Genomic DNA, 11,925 nt, shown 5'->3' on the forward strand with positions numbered 1-11,925 from the left:
AATTTAAGAAGCGATTGGACTGTGCACTTAGTCACACGGTCTAAACTTTGGGCAGACCTGTGCGGTGCCAAGAGTTGGACTAGATGGTCCTTATGGGTCCCTTCCAACTCGGGATATTCTACGATTCTATGATTCTATGATAATGTCCTTGTGAGACCTCTCTCAATTATTTTTCAATGGTCTTGGGAGCCCAGAGAGGTCCAAGTTGACACTAGGCTGGCAATCGTTGTGACAGCTTTCAAGAAGGGCAAGAAAGAAGAGCCTGATAATTACGGACCTGCCAGTCTCTCTTCAGAGCCTAGTGAAAATATGGAGAAAACTGTCCTGGGCGTTACTGAAAAACACCTGAAAGGCAACGCAGTCATTGGTCACAGCCCACCAAGGTTCATGAGGGGAAAGTCCTGTTTAACAAACTTAATTTCCTTTTATGACAACGTCACCCATCTAGTTGACCAAGGGAAGCCAGGTTTTGGATTTCCATCAAGTTTTCAATACTGTTTCTCTCAGTATCCTTCTGGACAAAATGTCCGTTGTACAGCTAGATAAATGCATGCTGTTTAGGGTGAAAAATTGGCTGATGCCAGGTGAGCAAGGTGGAGATAAATTAACTTGGCTACAACGCTAATGATGAGCTTTGCGCAGTGGCCAATTGCTGGCTGGCTTGAGGCGCGTGTCTCGGGGCGCCTTCTGCTCAAGAGCCATCAGGAGACCGTGTCTTTCATCCCTTCAGGTCTGCCCCTTTCCAGCTCGGGATATTCTAGGATTCCAAGTGTGGCGCCCAGCATTTGGCCTTGAATGCCACGCAGCTGGATGCGGCCCGTCGATCCAGCCTGTCCGGATCCCTCTGCAGAGCCTTCCTGCCCTCAAGCGGATCAACCCTCCTGCCCAGCTTGGTGCCGCCCGCGAACGTACGGCGCCCGGACGCCCGGGACCCACCCAGCCCAGGCGCGTGTCACACTGGGACCCTTTGTGACATCACCTGATGACACCCCAGGGGTCCGCCTTATAAGAGTGCAGCCGTGGCTCGGACCCTCAGTGTCGGTGCACGGCAGTGACGGACAGGGCAGGAGCACAGGGCCTTCGAGGAGTCCCCGAGCACAGCCCACGTCCCGCAATGCCGCAACCGCCCGCCCACAGGAGCCGCCGTTTTATCCTGAAGGGCCGTGTTCGCAAGCCAAAGTCTCCTTCTGAATCCGATGAGGAGGGAGGCATGCCCCCCAAGAAGCCCAGGCTGGCCTGGCAGGAGACCTGGTCTTCTGAGGGCAGCAGCCGGCCAGCAGAGGACAGCTTGCTGGCAGAGGGCAGCAGCCCGGCCGCAGAAAGCAGCCCGGCCGCGGAAAGCAGCCCGGCAGCAGAAAGCAGCCCGGCCGCAGAAAGCAGCCCGGCAGCGGAAAGCAGCCCGGCAGCGGAAAGCAGCCCGGCAGCGGAAAGCAGCCCGGCAGCGGACAGCAAGGACGAGTCGCAGCTGCTGGATCCCAGTGAGTCAGGGTCACGGGGATGGGGTGGGGAGGGTTGGGGACAGCGAGACCCCTGCTTGACTCCAGGACTCCTTTCCTGGCTAACCCGGCGGGTGGACCCGACGGTGCTGAGCTTCCTCCACAGCACCACAGAATCCCAGGACGCTTTGGGCTGGGGGGGACGTCAGCGATCACGACGCCTCCCCCCAGCCCAGGCTGCCCAAAGCCCACCCAACCTGGCCGTGGGCAGCGCCAGGGAGGGGGCACCGCAGCCTGCACCAGGGCCTCACCACCCTGGGCGTGAAGGATAGAAATCCCTCCCTGCCCGAAAGAAACCTGCCCTCTTTTAGGTTAAAGCTGTCACCCCTTGTCCTGTCGCTGCACTCCCTGATGAAGATCCCCCCCAGCTTTCCTGGAGGCCCCTTTGGGCACTGGGAGGCCGCAGCGAGGTCCCCCCGCAGCCTTCTCCAGGCTCCACAAGCCCAGCTCCCTCAGCCTCTCTTCCCAGCAGAGCTCCTGCAGCCTCTGGGCATCCTCGCGGCCTCCCCACGTCCTTCTGGGGCTGGGGCCCTTCCTCTCCTCACTCCTGCATTCAGCCCCTCTCTGCAGCACTCTTTGCTTTCCTCCTTTCCAGATCAGGCAAGGAAACTGTGCAAAGACACATCCGTGGAATTCATCGAGGCTTATGTCCGCGGCACAGAAAAGGTAACGGCAACCGCTTGCATCGCAGCCGTGCTCCTGGCGCTGCCACGGCTCTGCTGCGGGGCTGCTGGAGGGCTGCTGGCTGGGCAGAGCCGTGGCCTCCGGGCGTCCCACACAGCTCCAGACCCCTCAAGGCTTTGGTCCTGCTGGCCGTGGGTGTCCCCCTAACGCTCTGTTGGTGTCTTTGTGGCTGCCAGGACAAGGAGGCGCAGAAGATGCTGTTCCTCAGCAAAATCTGCGCTCTGTGCAGAACTGTTTCGGAGAAGGGCTTGACGCTGGACTTGCATGCCTTCTGCCGCAAAAATAAGCTGGTGGAGAACATCATGGTGAGAGGATGTGCGGCGGGTTGGGGAAGGGGCAAGACCCCCGGCACCAGCCCCCTGGGAGGCCGGGGCTGGGGCAGCGCTGGCTCTGCTGGTGCTGGGTGCCGGCGGCTGCAAGGTCTCATCCCGCTTGTGCTCTGCAGGCGCTGCTGGAAAAGGAGCCCATGGACAGCTTGCGCACAGAATTTCGGCAGAAGGCCATGGAGACCATCGCCGTCCTCAGGTGAGTGCCCAGCCCCTGGTTGGGCCAGCACATCCCCAGGGCAATGTCCTGGTGGCCCTGAAGCTGGCAGGGAGGCTGCCCGTCCCTCCCAGGGATGCCTGGCCAAGGGAGGTCCGTGTCCTCCTTCATAAGCCTCGAGGCACTGCGTCCAACAGGCTCCTCTCTCTCTCTCCCTCAGCAACACCGTGCCGAGAGCACTGCACGGCAAAAAGGAGAGTCTCCGGAACGCGTGCTACAGGAGCGTCTTCTTTCTGCCTCCGGAGTCGGATGTGCCAGAGACAGAAAGAGCGCTCTACACCAAGGTATGTGCTGGGCGAGGTACTGGCACCCCCAGTCCTGCTGAGCTGCTGCCTTGCTTCCCCGTGCTGAGACAACTGGAGACCAGTGCAGGGCCGGGGCCCAGATTTGCTTTCCCAGCCTCATCCCTTCTTCCCCTTCCCCTTCCCTGGCCTGATCCTGTGCTGCAGGAGGTCTGCACGCAGCAGCGTTTTAGCCCCAAAGCCACCCCTGGGCTCCAGAGGGGCTCAGAGCCAGCTCCTGGGGCTGAGAAGGGCCACAGAAATAATTCAGTGATCATCTGTCCTCCTTGCAGACTATGAATGCCATGGACCCCATGCTGGCGGCCTTCGTACGCAACTGTCCCACCGCCAGCATCAGCGCAGAGTTGCAGAATATCTTGGAGGTTTGGCATTTGCAAAGAATTTCCAAAGAATCCTCTCAGGTCACATTTGCAGACCCCTGTCAGCCCAGCAACTTCTCTCCTTGCAGGTGCTGCTGGACCTTGCTGGCTCCAAAAACTCAACTGTGTGTGAGAGAGCTGTGAGGAGGATTGAGAGGCTGAGTGACTTCATCCTCTCACATTTTGTGGCCAAGGTAAGGAACAAGGAATTCCCGACCCTTTCGTGCATCCCAGAGCATCCTGCCACTCAGGGGTGCCTGCGAGGCAAGCCTGGGTGCATGTGAGGGCCTCAGCACCCTGAAGCAAGGCTCTTCGTCCCTCCTTTGCCCCTGCTCTTCCCTCCCCAGGCCCTGCTCTCTCAGGGGCCGGCTCTGCCTCCACTAAGCCCTTTGTCTCTCCTCCCTCCCTCCCCCAGATCTCAGACTACAATGAAAAACACAAGGACAGCCACAAAGATCTCAGAGAGCTCTACATCCCCATCCTGGGCCAGCTGCTGGGCTACCTCTTCATTGTCAGCTGTGGCACAGATTCCGTCAGTTGCACAGCTTTTGATGCTCTTTTTCGCTTCTACAAAATCATCTCAGATGGAAGAGGTAAGAGAAGGTGTGGTGGGCAGCGTCCGTCTGCACACAGACATCTGCTGGTATGTCTGCTTCTTTTCCCCGAGTATTGTGAAGGATTGTTCTTTTGCTTGGTGGAGGCTGTCCATGAAAGTCTGCCAGGGTCCCTGACCTCCTCTGCTCCTCACAGCAGCTTCCCGCAGGACTCTGGCTATCGTTTTCCACAGAAGCTAAACGCTCACCTCATGTCCAGGAGCAGTTCTCTGCTGCTGTCCTTCTCAACCCTCCCCAGCTCACCTACCACGCCGTTTCGCGGTATTCCCCAGTCTAAGCCATCAATCGATTGCCACTTCCCAAACCACATCTTCCCTGAGGAGTGAACAGCAGAGCCAGCCGTGCATCACCAGGGATGGTGACGCCCTCCAGAATTCTCCTTGACTGTTTGCTCCCTGCCGTCTTGCAAGCAGATGGCAGGGAGCTTCCTGCACATCCCGACCCCGAGCAGAAGGGGTCTGTGACACGCTGCTACCCCCACGGCACCCAGCGCCATTGCTTCTCCTCCTTCTGCATCATCCCTGAGGTCCCTCTTGCTCCCAGCAGCCGTCACCCTGTGCTTTACATCCCTGCCCACCACTCTCCTCAGCATGGGTCCGAGCCTCCCTCCTCAGCCATTCCTAGTGAAAGTGCTTTTCACCATTTGGCAAGCTTGTTGGCAAAGATGCTCTTCCCTACTGACTCTTCGGTGTTCCCCCTGTTTAGAATGCTCGCTGACAAAGGACATGGAAAGTTACGCAGAGACACACAAGAGTTTGAAGGATGCGACATTTCCATTGATTGTAATGTCCTTTCCCTGTGAGATTGCCAAGGTAATGAGCTCTGGCCTTGCTGGGAATCTTGTCCGTAGCATCAGCAGGCAACTCGTGTGAGCAAAGGGGTCCAGAACCGCTGGGGCTGGCACGGCCTCCCTCGCCCTGGTGAGAGGGTTCCTCTTGTCCCGAAGCTGGGGCTATGCGAAGGCTGCTCCCCTGTGTCCCGGCAGCAGCTCCAGCCCTCCTGGCCACCAGCAAGCCCTGGTTACCTGCAGGGCCAGCACTCTGTCCCCGTACGCCCCATCCTCACTCCCTCCCCCTGAGGGCCCTCTCTCCGGAGCTGCCCTTGCTGCTCAGCTAAGCAGCACCCTTGGGACACTCAGTGCGGCATGTCCTCCCTCCCCTCCTCCTTCCCACAGGCGTTTGGAGGATACCTCTTCCCTTCTGAGAGGCTGGACATCATCCTCACAGCCCTTGAAGCTTTACAAGACTCCAGCGTCCATGACAAGCAGGGCGCCTGCAGCGTGCTGGACACAGCCTTGGAGGACCCCAAGTACTGGCTGACAGATGTAAGTGGCCTGTGGCCATTGCCCTGCCCTTGAGCTCTTTCAGGCGTTGTTCCTCCATCCCTCCCTCCCTCCTTGCCTCCCTCGCACATCGAGGTCTCTTGGGCTCCAGAAGCCACGTGAAGGCAGCAGAGAGCAATGGAAGGGGCCAAGGTTTCAGTGGCAGCTGTGGAAATGGCTGCAGTCCGGTGGACACACCATTCCCACCTTGTCCCCCCAGGTGCCAACGATCATGGAGGGCATCAGAAAAAACCTGGACACCATCCACACGGCATCAGCGCGGCGCTGCCTGGACTCCCTGCTTCTCCAGCTGACCAACCTGATGTCCAGGGAAGAAGTCAAGAACCTGCTGCAGTTCTCCCCGCCAAGTGACAGGTCAGCAGCCTGTCACTCCACCAGCACAGCCCTCCATCCCACCCATGTTTTCCAGCCCCACTGGGCCAGCCAGGGCTGCAGCAGCCCAGCTGTCCAAGGCAGCCCAGAGCCCCCCTGCCCCCAGGGAACGCCAGCTCAGACCCTTCCTGCTTGCCCAGGCTGGGCCCCAGCGCTCCCCAAGTCACAGGGGCTGCAGGACAGCCTGGGTCCTACGGGGCTGGCCCGGGCCGTGGCCCTGCGGCTGAGGCAGCCCCACTGACAGAGTATTCTGTGCTTGCAGCACTGCCATGGGCATGTGGGAGGTGGTCCTGGCAATGCCGCAGACCTTGCAGAAGGTTTTAAACGCGCTGATGGAAGACTTGCCACTGCGCAACTGGTGCACCGCGGTCACAGAAGACACCTGCATCCGTCGCTTGGCTGTGAGTTCCCAGATGAAACCTTGCTCCCAGCAGGGCTGCGCGTGGCCCTTCAGGCACACAGGCACAGCCCTGTCCCCATCTACCCCCAACCCGCCAGCTCCCCCAGGGCGTACGGACACATCGTCCCTGGGGCCGGCAGGGCCGGCAAGCCCCCGGAACCAGCCGCGCCTGGTGCCTTTGGTGCCAGCTCGCGCTGCTCCATCCCTGCCCAAAGGCGGGAGAAGAAGAGGCTGCAGGGAGCCCTGCAGGCCCTGCCAGGCTCCCCCTGCTCTTTCTTGCAGATGCTGGCCCAGAATCACGTTTCGGAAGAGGAGTTTGGTAACCCAGTGCACCTGCAGAGTTACCTGAAGCACCCAAGCCCAGAGATGCGCTTGATGGCTCTCAAAGGGCTCTCCACCGTGTCAGAGAGCCCTGAGAAGGTGAGCGGGCCATCGTCAAGCAAAGCCATGTTGGCAGCCTGGGGCTTTGCTCTTCTGCCCTCCCGTCCCTCCCCGTTGCTCTCCCCGCATCCCTGTAGTGCGCCCGCGGCCACTGCTTGCAGGAGGCGATTGCCATGCCAGCTGCCAGGAAGCAAGGCAGGAGGCTGGTGCTCAGGAACCAGAGCCCTTTGCCCAGGGTGGTCTCTCACGGCTTCACGGAAGGGAAACTGTGTCTTTCCTACAGGCAAGAAAAATTCAGGTCGTGCTGCCAGACATCCTGGAGGCCCTGCAGGACACCAACGCAGACGTCGTGCTGAAGGCCCTGCTTGTGCTGCGGAACGTGATGGCTCGTGTGGAGAGGAGAGAGGCCGGTCGCACGGCTCTGCAGCTGGCTGAGAAGCTCCTGCCACTCTTTGACCACGTAAGTGTGCTGCGGGAGCCCGAGCCCTCAGCTGGGCCCCCTGTAATGAGGGCTGCCCTTCAGCCCGGCCCTGTGGGCAGCACTCAGGCAGGGCCTCGCCAGTCTCCTCGTCAGCCCAGCCGCTGGGGAGCTCTGCTTGGACATGGCTGGTGCGGCCGGTGGCGAAAGTGGGGTGGCTGGCGGGCAGCCTGTGCTGGCAACCGACTGCGTTGCCTTTCACGGGCACCAGGCCTTGCAGCTGCCCCGGCAGGGCTGCTGAGCAGCTCCTCTGGGAAGGATCCAGCGCCGAAGCATCTCCCAGTTCTGCGATCTCCCTTCGCGTCAGCCACGCTAATGCCCCTGCTCCCCATGGGCGGGCAGCAGCTGTTGCTGAAATTCATCCTGTCCTCCTCCCTGCCAGGAGTCCAGCCAGGTGCGGGAGCACTCCATCTGCCTCTTCCAAGCCGTGACGGAGGCTGTGCTGCGGCAAAGGAAGAGGGCACTGAAGAGGACAGTGCACAGCAGCCTTCTCCCACTCTACTTTCGGATGAGAGACCAGAGTGAGAGCGTAGCAAAGGTACAGATCTCAGAGCTGACCAGTTACGTGGGCGAGGGTGTGCCGACACCACAGGGATGCTCTGGGGGATCCCTGGCCGGCAGCGTGAGCTGCCTCCGATGGCGGCTGTCCCGTGTCCTTGCCCTGGCCATGGAACCCCGTGCACGCCGTCCCCCACCACAGCCTCCCGGAACGCGCTGGGAAAGGCTCGCAGCCCTGCCAAGAGGAGGGGACAGAGGGTCTCCTTCCCAAGGCTGTGCTGCCATGTCCCAACCTCTGCTGCTCCACAGGCCTCTGGGGAAGCTCTCGTCGTCGCTGCAGAGTTTCTGCGACGCAAAGAACTCAAGCACTTGGCCCAGACGGAACAGACCTGCAGGATCGGGGAGTGCTTGGTAAGGACGACCCCACAGGCCCCAGCCCCAGCTGGGCAAACGTGCCCGGCCAGAGCCCGCTGCCTGCAGCCGCATCCTCGCTCCCTTCCTTCCAGCACAGAGCCCCAGGGGGCTCTTCTGCAGGCCCCTCTGCCCTCCCTGCCCCCAGGATGCTGGAGGAGACCCTGGGGAGGGTCTGCAAGCCCCGTGACCTTGTGTTCTCTCTCCAGCTGCAGCAGGACGGAGGCAGAGTAGAAGAATACCTGCAGCAGAGCCAGCCCTACCTGCAGGACTCGCAGACCGTCTTGCGACTTGAGGCCGTCAGGTTCATTGGTGAGCCCAGCCCCTGGGTCCCTCTTTGGGCAGCCTTTGGCAGCCCCAGGCACTGCCCTGGCAGCGAGGCGCAGCCCTGTTGCCCCCAGAGCCCCCCGACTGGGCCCTTGCTCCAGCCCCCCTCGGGCAATGACCTTGCTGGGGTGCAGGAGGGGGCACAGCCTGGCTGGCCAGGCCAGGGGCTGCGCTGCTGGGAGCGTGCTGGGGAGCGGGGCTCTGATGGGAACTCTGTGTCTAGGGCTTGCTGCGCGCTACTCCGGGGACCAGAGCGAGGAGAAGCAGAATGAAATCATCAGCGGTGAGTGAGGGCAGTGGTGTGTGTGCTAGGGCTGGGGGGACAGGGGCAGAGGCCCCCATGCCTTGCCCTGCTCCAGGGAAATGCTTCGGGGCGGAGGAGCAACGCAGGCATAGGAAGGAGGGAGAGGAGACGGGGGAGCCCGGCATGTCAGGGAATGCCCTCCCAGCCTGGAGTTGGGCAGTGCTGCTGAAAGGGTTGAGTGTCGAAAGGGAAGAGTCGAGTGGGGCTGGCATGGTCTGCAGGGGATGCCTGGGGATCTCTGCAAGGAGTGGGTTTTCATCTCTGCTCTTCTTTCTTTGGCAGTCCTCCGGTCTTCAGGGAAGGATGTGGAACCCATGGTCAGATGCCTGGCAGCTCAGACCATCATGATCCTGGCGTCAAGGCGTAACAGAACGTCAGGACGGAGATTTCGACAGCTGTGGTGCTGCTAGCCACGCAGCACTCCTCAAAACATCAATATATATCTTAATAGAACCGGGTTCTTGTCTCATTATTCCAGCAGCTCCTTCCAAGTGACTCGGTGCCGTGACGCTGAGCTAACTTGGAGGCTACCAAGGACGTCTTTTCCCTGGGCCCGGTGACTGCTTGGTGCCTACTCAATGAAAGAGCCACAGAACCGCTGCGGTTGGAAAAGGCCCTTCAGCTCAAGTCCAGCCGTCAGCTAACACTACCAGGCCCACCACAAAAGCACGGCCCTTAGCACCAAGTCCACACATTTCTTTAATAGCTCCAGGCCACATTTGGAAGAGGCTTCCAGGCTTCTGGGTTTGCCCTGAGCAGCCCCTTTTGTTACTGTGCTGCTAGCAGGGAGGCCAGCTGTGACCCGGGGCTGCACATTGCCTGCTGCTGCCTGCAGCCACAGGGATGTCACTGTAGAGACAACAGGAGTGTCACCAACATACATGAGATCTGAGGGCTTATCCAGGGACAAGAATCACAATGTGGAAGCCGAAAGAGAGCAGCAGTGAAAAGGCCACGTCCTGCTGCTGGCCATGGCCACGGCTCCAGGGAAGCAGCAGCCCCGACCCAAAGGCAGCAGAGAGGCAGAGCCCAGCGGGCAGTGAGGTGGAGCCCCGAGGGCCACCGGGGCTGCTCCTCCATGTGGCAGCTGGGCTCTTGGACCCGAGCCCCTCCTGCATGCTGGAGCTGCTCCCCCAGCTCCAGAGGAGATGGGAAGAGATGGCAGCTGAGACCAGTGAAGTTCTGATGCTTTCTTTATTTTCGTTATCTCTACTGGAAGCCTCGTTCTAAAGGAAAATGAAAGAATGAGGGGAAAAAAAAGAATAATTAGTAGAAAGGAGAAGGAGAAGAAGAAGGAGAAGAAGGAGAAGAAGGAGAAGAAGAAGAAGTAGTAGAAGAAGAACAAGAAGAACAAGAAGAAGAAGGAGAAATACCTGGGAAATAATAATAAAGAAAAATAAGTACAGGAAATCGTCCAACGTGATTTTTCAGATAACCTGTGATTATCTGAATCACAGAGGCACAATGCAATGCTTTTTGCCTTCTACCACTACAGCACAGTATGTAGGACTGTCCCGTACTCTGTGCATTGACCTGACGGGTCATTTCACACTATTTACTTTCATATCCCTGTTGGAAGGGGATGATTCACAAACTGGGGTAAGCTGATGGGTTCTGCCTCAGCCCTTTGAAGTGTCCTGCTCTTGAGTCTTTCAGCCTGAGATTGCCACAGATGACCCCTGATGGTAAATGGCTGTTCAGCTGCTAACTAGGAATAAGGGAGAGTATATTGGGTCTTCCAGTGGCCATTTCAACTTTAGGTGAATCCCAAGAACCCACTGAACAAGGGTGTTGTCTTTGAAGGGGTCTCATGTGTTGGGCTGGGCTGGCGTTATTGGGACAAAGACCACTGCTGGCAGTGGACATGCTCTGGTATCTCCACCTGGCTCCATCTGCATCCTCCAAAGGGCTCTGGTCTCTCGCATGTCCTGCTTGCTTACTGTCTTGACAGCAGAGCTCTGCCTGAATACCCAGTAATTTCTTTAGTACTTGGGTAAAAGAGCAACTACTCGTCACCTCAAATGTTTCAATCCTCTTTATAAAACATTACACGCTTTGTGTGTAATTTCTATCATGAAGAAATGTGAATTTTCAGGATGTATATTCATCGCTGGAGAAGAAATCCTGAAGTTCACCTGTACTTGCATTGTCATCGCTTTGTCTAGCATGGTGTGCTCCCTCACCTTCCAGGCACATCCACAAGTTTTGATTACACAGACCCTGCTGAATGTCCCCTTTCCAGCCGCCTGTCTGGACCTATGCACTTCCCTTGGTTCTCCTGGTTTGCCCTCCCCTTACTCTTTGATCATTAGACTGCTCTCACAGACCCAGTTGCTGCTTTGAGCTTCAGGTAGAAGCAGCCCAGCTTGTCCATCTATCAGCAGTCTGTCTAATTGTTTCCTTACCAAGATCCTCATCATTTCTCATTGAGTTCATATGATATGGATTAATAATAACACTATCATTTTTAATTGCCTGTCTATCAGTATAAAATACTTCTACAGTCATTCTTTTGTGAAGGTAAACGTCACAGGAGGCATACACGATGAGCTTGCTTTGTTTTCTGGATAATTGCAGCGTGTTTTCACGTTCTTTGGCTGGAAATAGGAAAAACCCTTCTGCACCTGAGTGCAGCCAGGTGTCTAAGGAAAGCAGGTGGGAGCTGGTGCAAAGGAGCTGTAACATCCAGCTGCAGACTTTGGTGCAGAAGTGTGGTGTAAGGAAAAGTGGTGCAAGCACCAAGTAGACAATGGGAGAAATGTCAGGGCTGGGGTGGGGAGGAGCAAGGTTGTCCATGCAGTGTCAGATCTCAAGAGTCTGCTTTTCCTATCTATGCAGTTCCCCAAAGGAGACACCCTGGATCAATATCAATTAGTGAACTGAAATGCTCCAAACCGAAATTAAACTAAACGCACCCTTTAAGATGAGAAAAAAATTTTATTAGGTGCTCTTTGAAATCTTCCTCCTTAACTACACCATGAAAGCTCTCCAATTAGCTGTACAAGTCTTGAACAAAACTATGTAAGAAGCGTTAGGAGTTTCTTCATTTTAATGAGTTCCACGGTGTATTTTGGTGCTGAATTTATGAAGCTCAGGTACCGAGAGGAGAATGATGCAAGCGATTGAGAAAGTAAAGTCAGAAGAAAAAGCTGAAGTGACTTGGAGTGTTAACGGGCCCCGCTGAGGGCCGTTACTAAGAGAGTCTCCCCAAGAACTTGTTAGAGCAGATAATTGGAGGCCATGATTACAGATAGTCAAAGGCACTGTGATGAGAAATATTTTGATGAAGCAGGAGGGCCAAGGCCTGATACCAGCTACTGGAGGGGAGATCCTGCACACCCATGTCTGGTTCGGGGCTTTTCCTGGGGTCTGTGGGATGTGGTGGGCAGTGTGATGCCAAAAGAAGAACACTGT

General features: G+C 57.5%; 1 protein-coding gene across 4 annotated transcripts; it reads left to right on the plus strand.

Moving 5' to 3' along the window:
• Window positions 1–359: 359 nt before the first annotated feature.
• LOC136787493 (maestro heat-like repeat-containing protein family member 7) lies at window positions 360–10,545 on the plus strand. 4 transcript variants are annotated; one of them, XM_066984779.1, is made up of 19 exons: window positions 365–1,478; window positions 2,092–2,162; window positions 2,357–2,485; window positions 2,626–2,705; window positions 2,884–3,007; window positions 3,298–3,387; window positions 3,474–3,578; window positions 3,800–3,977; window positions 4,704–4,810; window positions 5,173–5,322; window positions 5,540–5,694; window positions 5,975–6,113; window positions 6,395–6,532; window positions 6,777–6,953; window positions 7,354–7,509; window positions 7,779–7,880; window positions 8,090–8,192; window positions 8,431–8,490; window positions 8,794–10,542. In XM_066984779.1, exons 1-19 carry the CDS (start codon window positions 1,115–1,117, stop codon window positions 8,919–8,921), a joined length of 2,556 nt encoding a protein of 851 aa, XP_066840880.1. In that variant the 5' UTR covers window positions 365–1,114; the 3' UTR covers window positions 8,922–10,542. The 4 variants fall into 4 exon arrangements, with proteins under 4 accessions (XP_066840881.1, XP_066840883.1, XP_066840882.1 ...); XM_066984780.1 differs by lacking the exon at window positions 7,779–7,880 and having other exon boundaries at window positions 360–1,478; window positions 8,794–10,545; XM_066984782.1 differs by lacking the exon at window positions 6,395–6,532 and having other exon boundaries at window positions 361–1,478; window positions 8,794–10,545.
• Window positions 10,546–11,925: the final 1,380 nt, after the last annotated feature.

This window comes from Anser cygnoides, chromosome 29 (assembly GCF_040182565.1).
Source record: "Anser cygnoides isolate HZ-2024a breed goose chromosome 29, Taihu_goose_T2T_genome, whole genome shotgun sequence".
Taxonomy (NCBI): domain Eukaryota; kingdom Metazoa; phylum Chordata; class Aves; order Anseriformes; family Anatidae; genus Anser; species Anser cygnoides.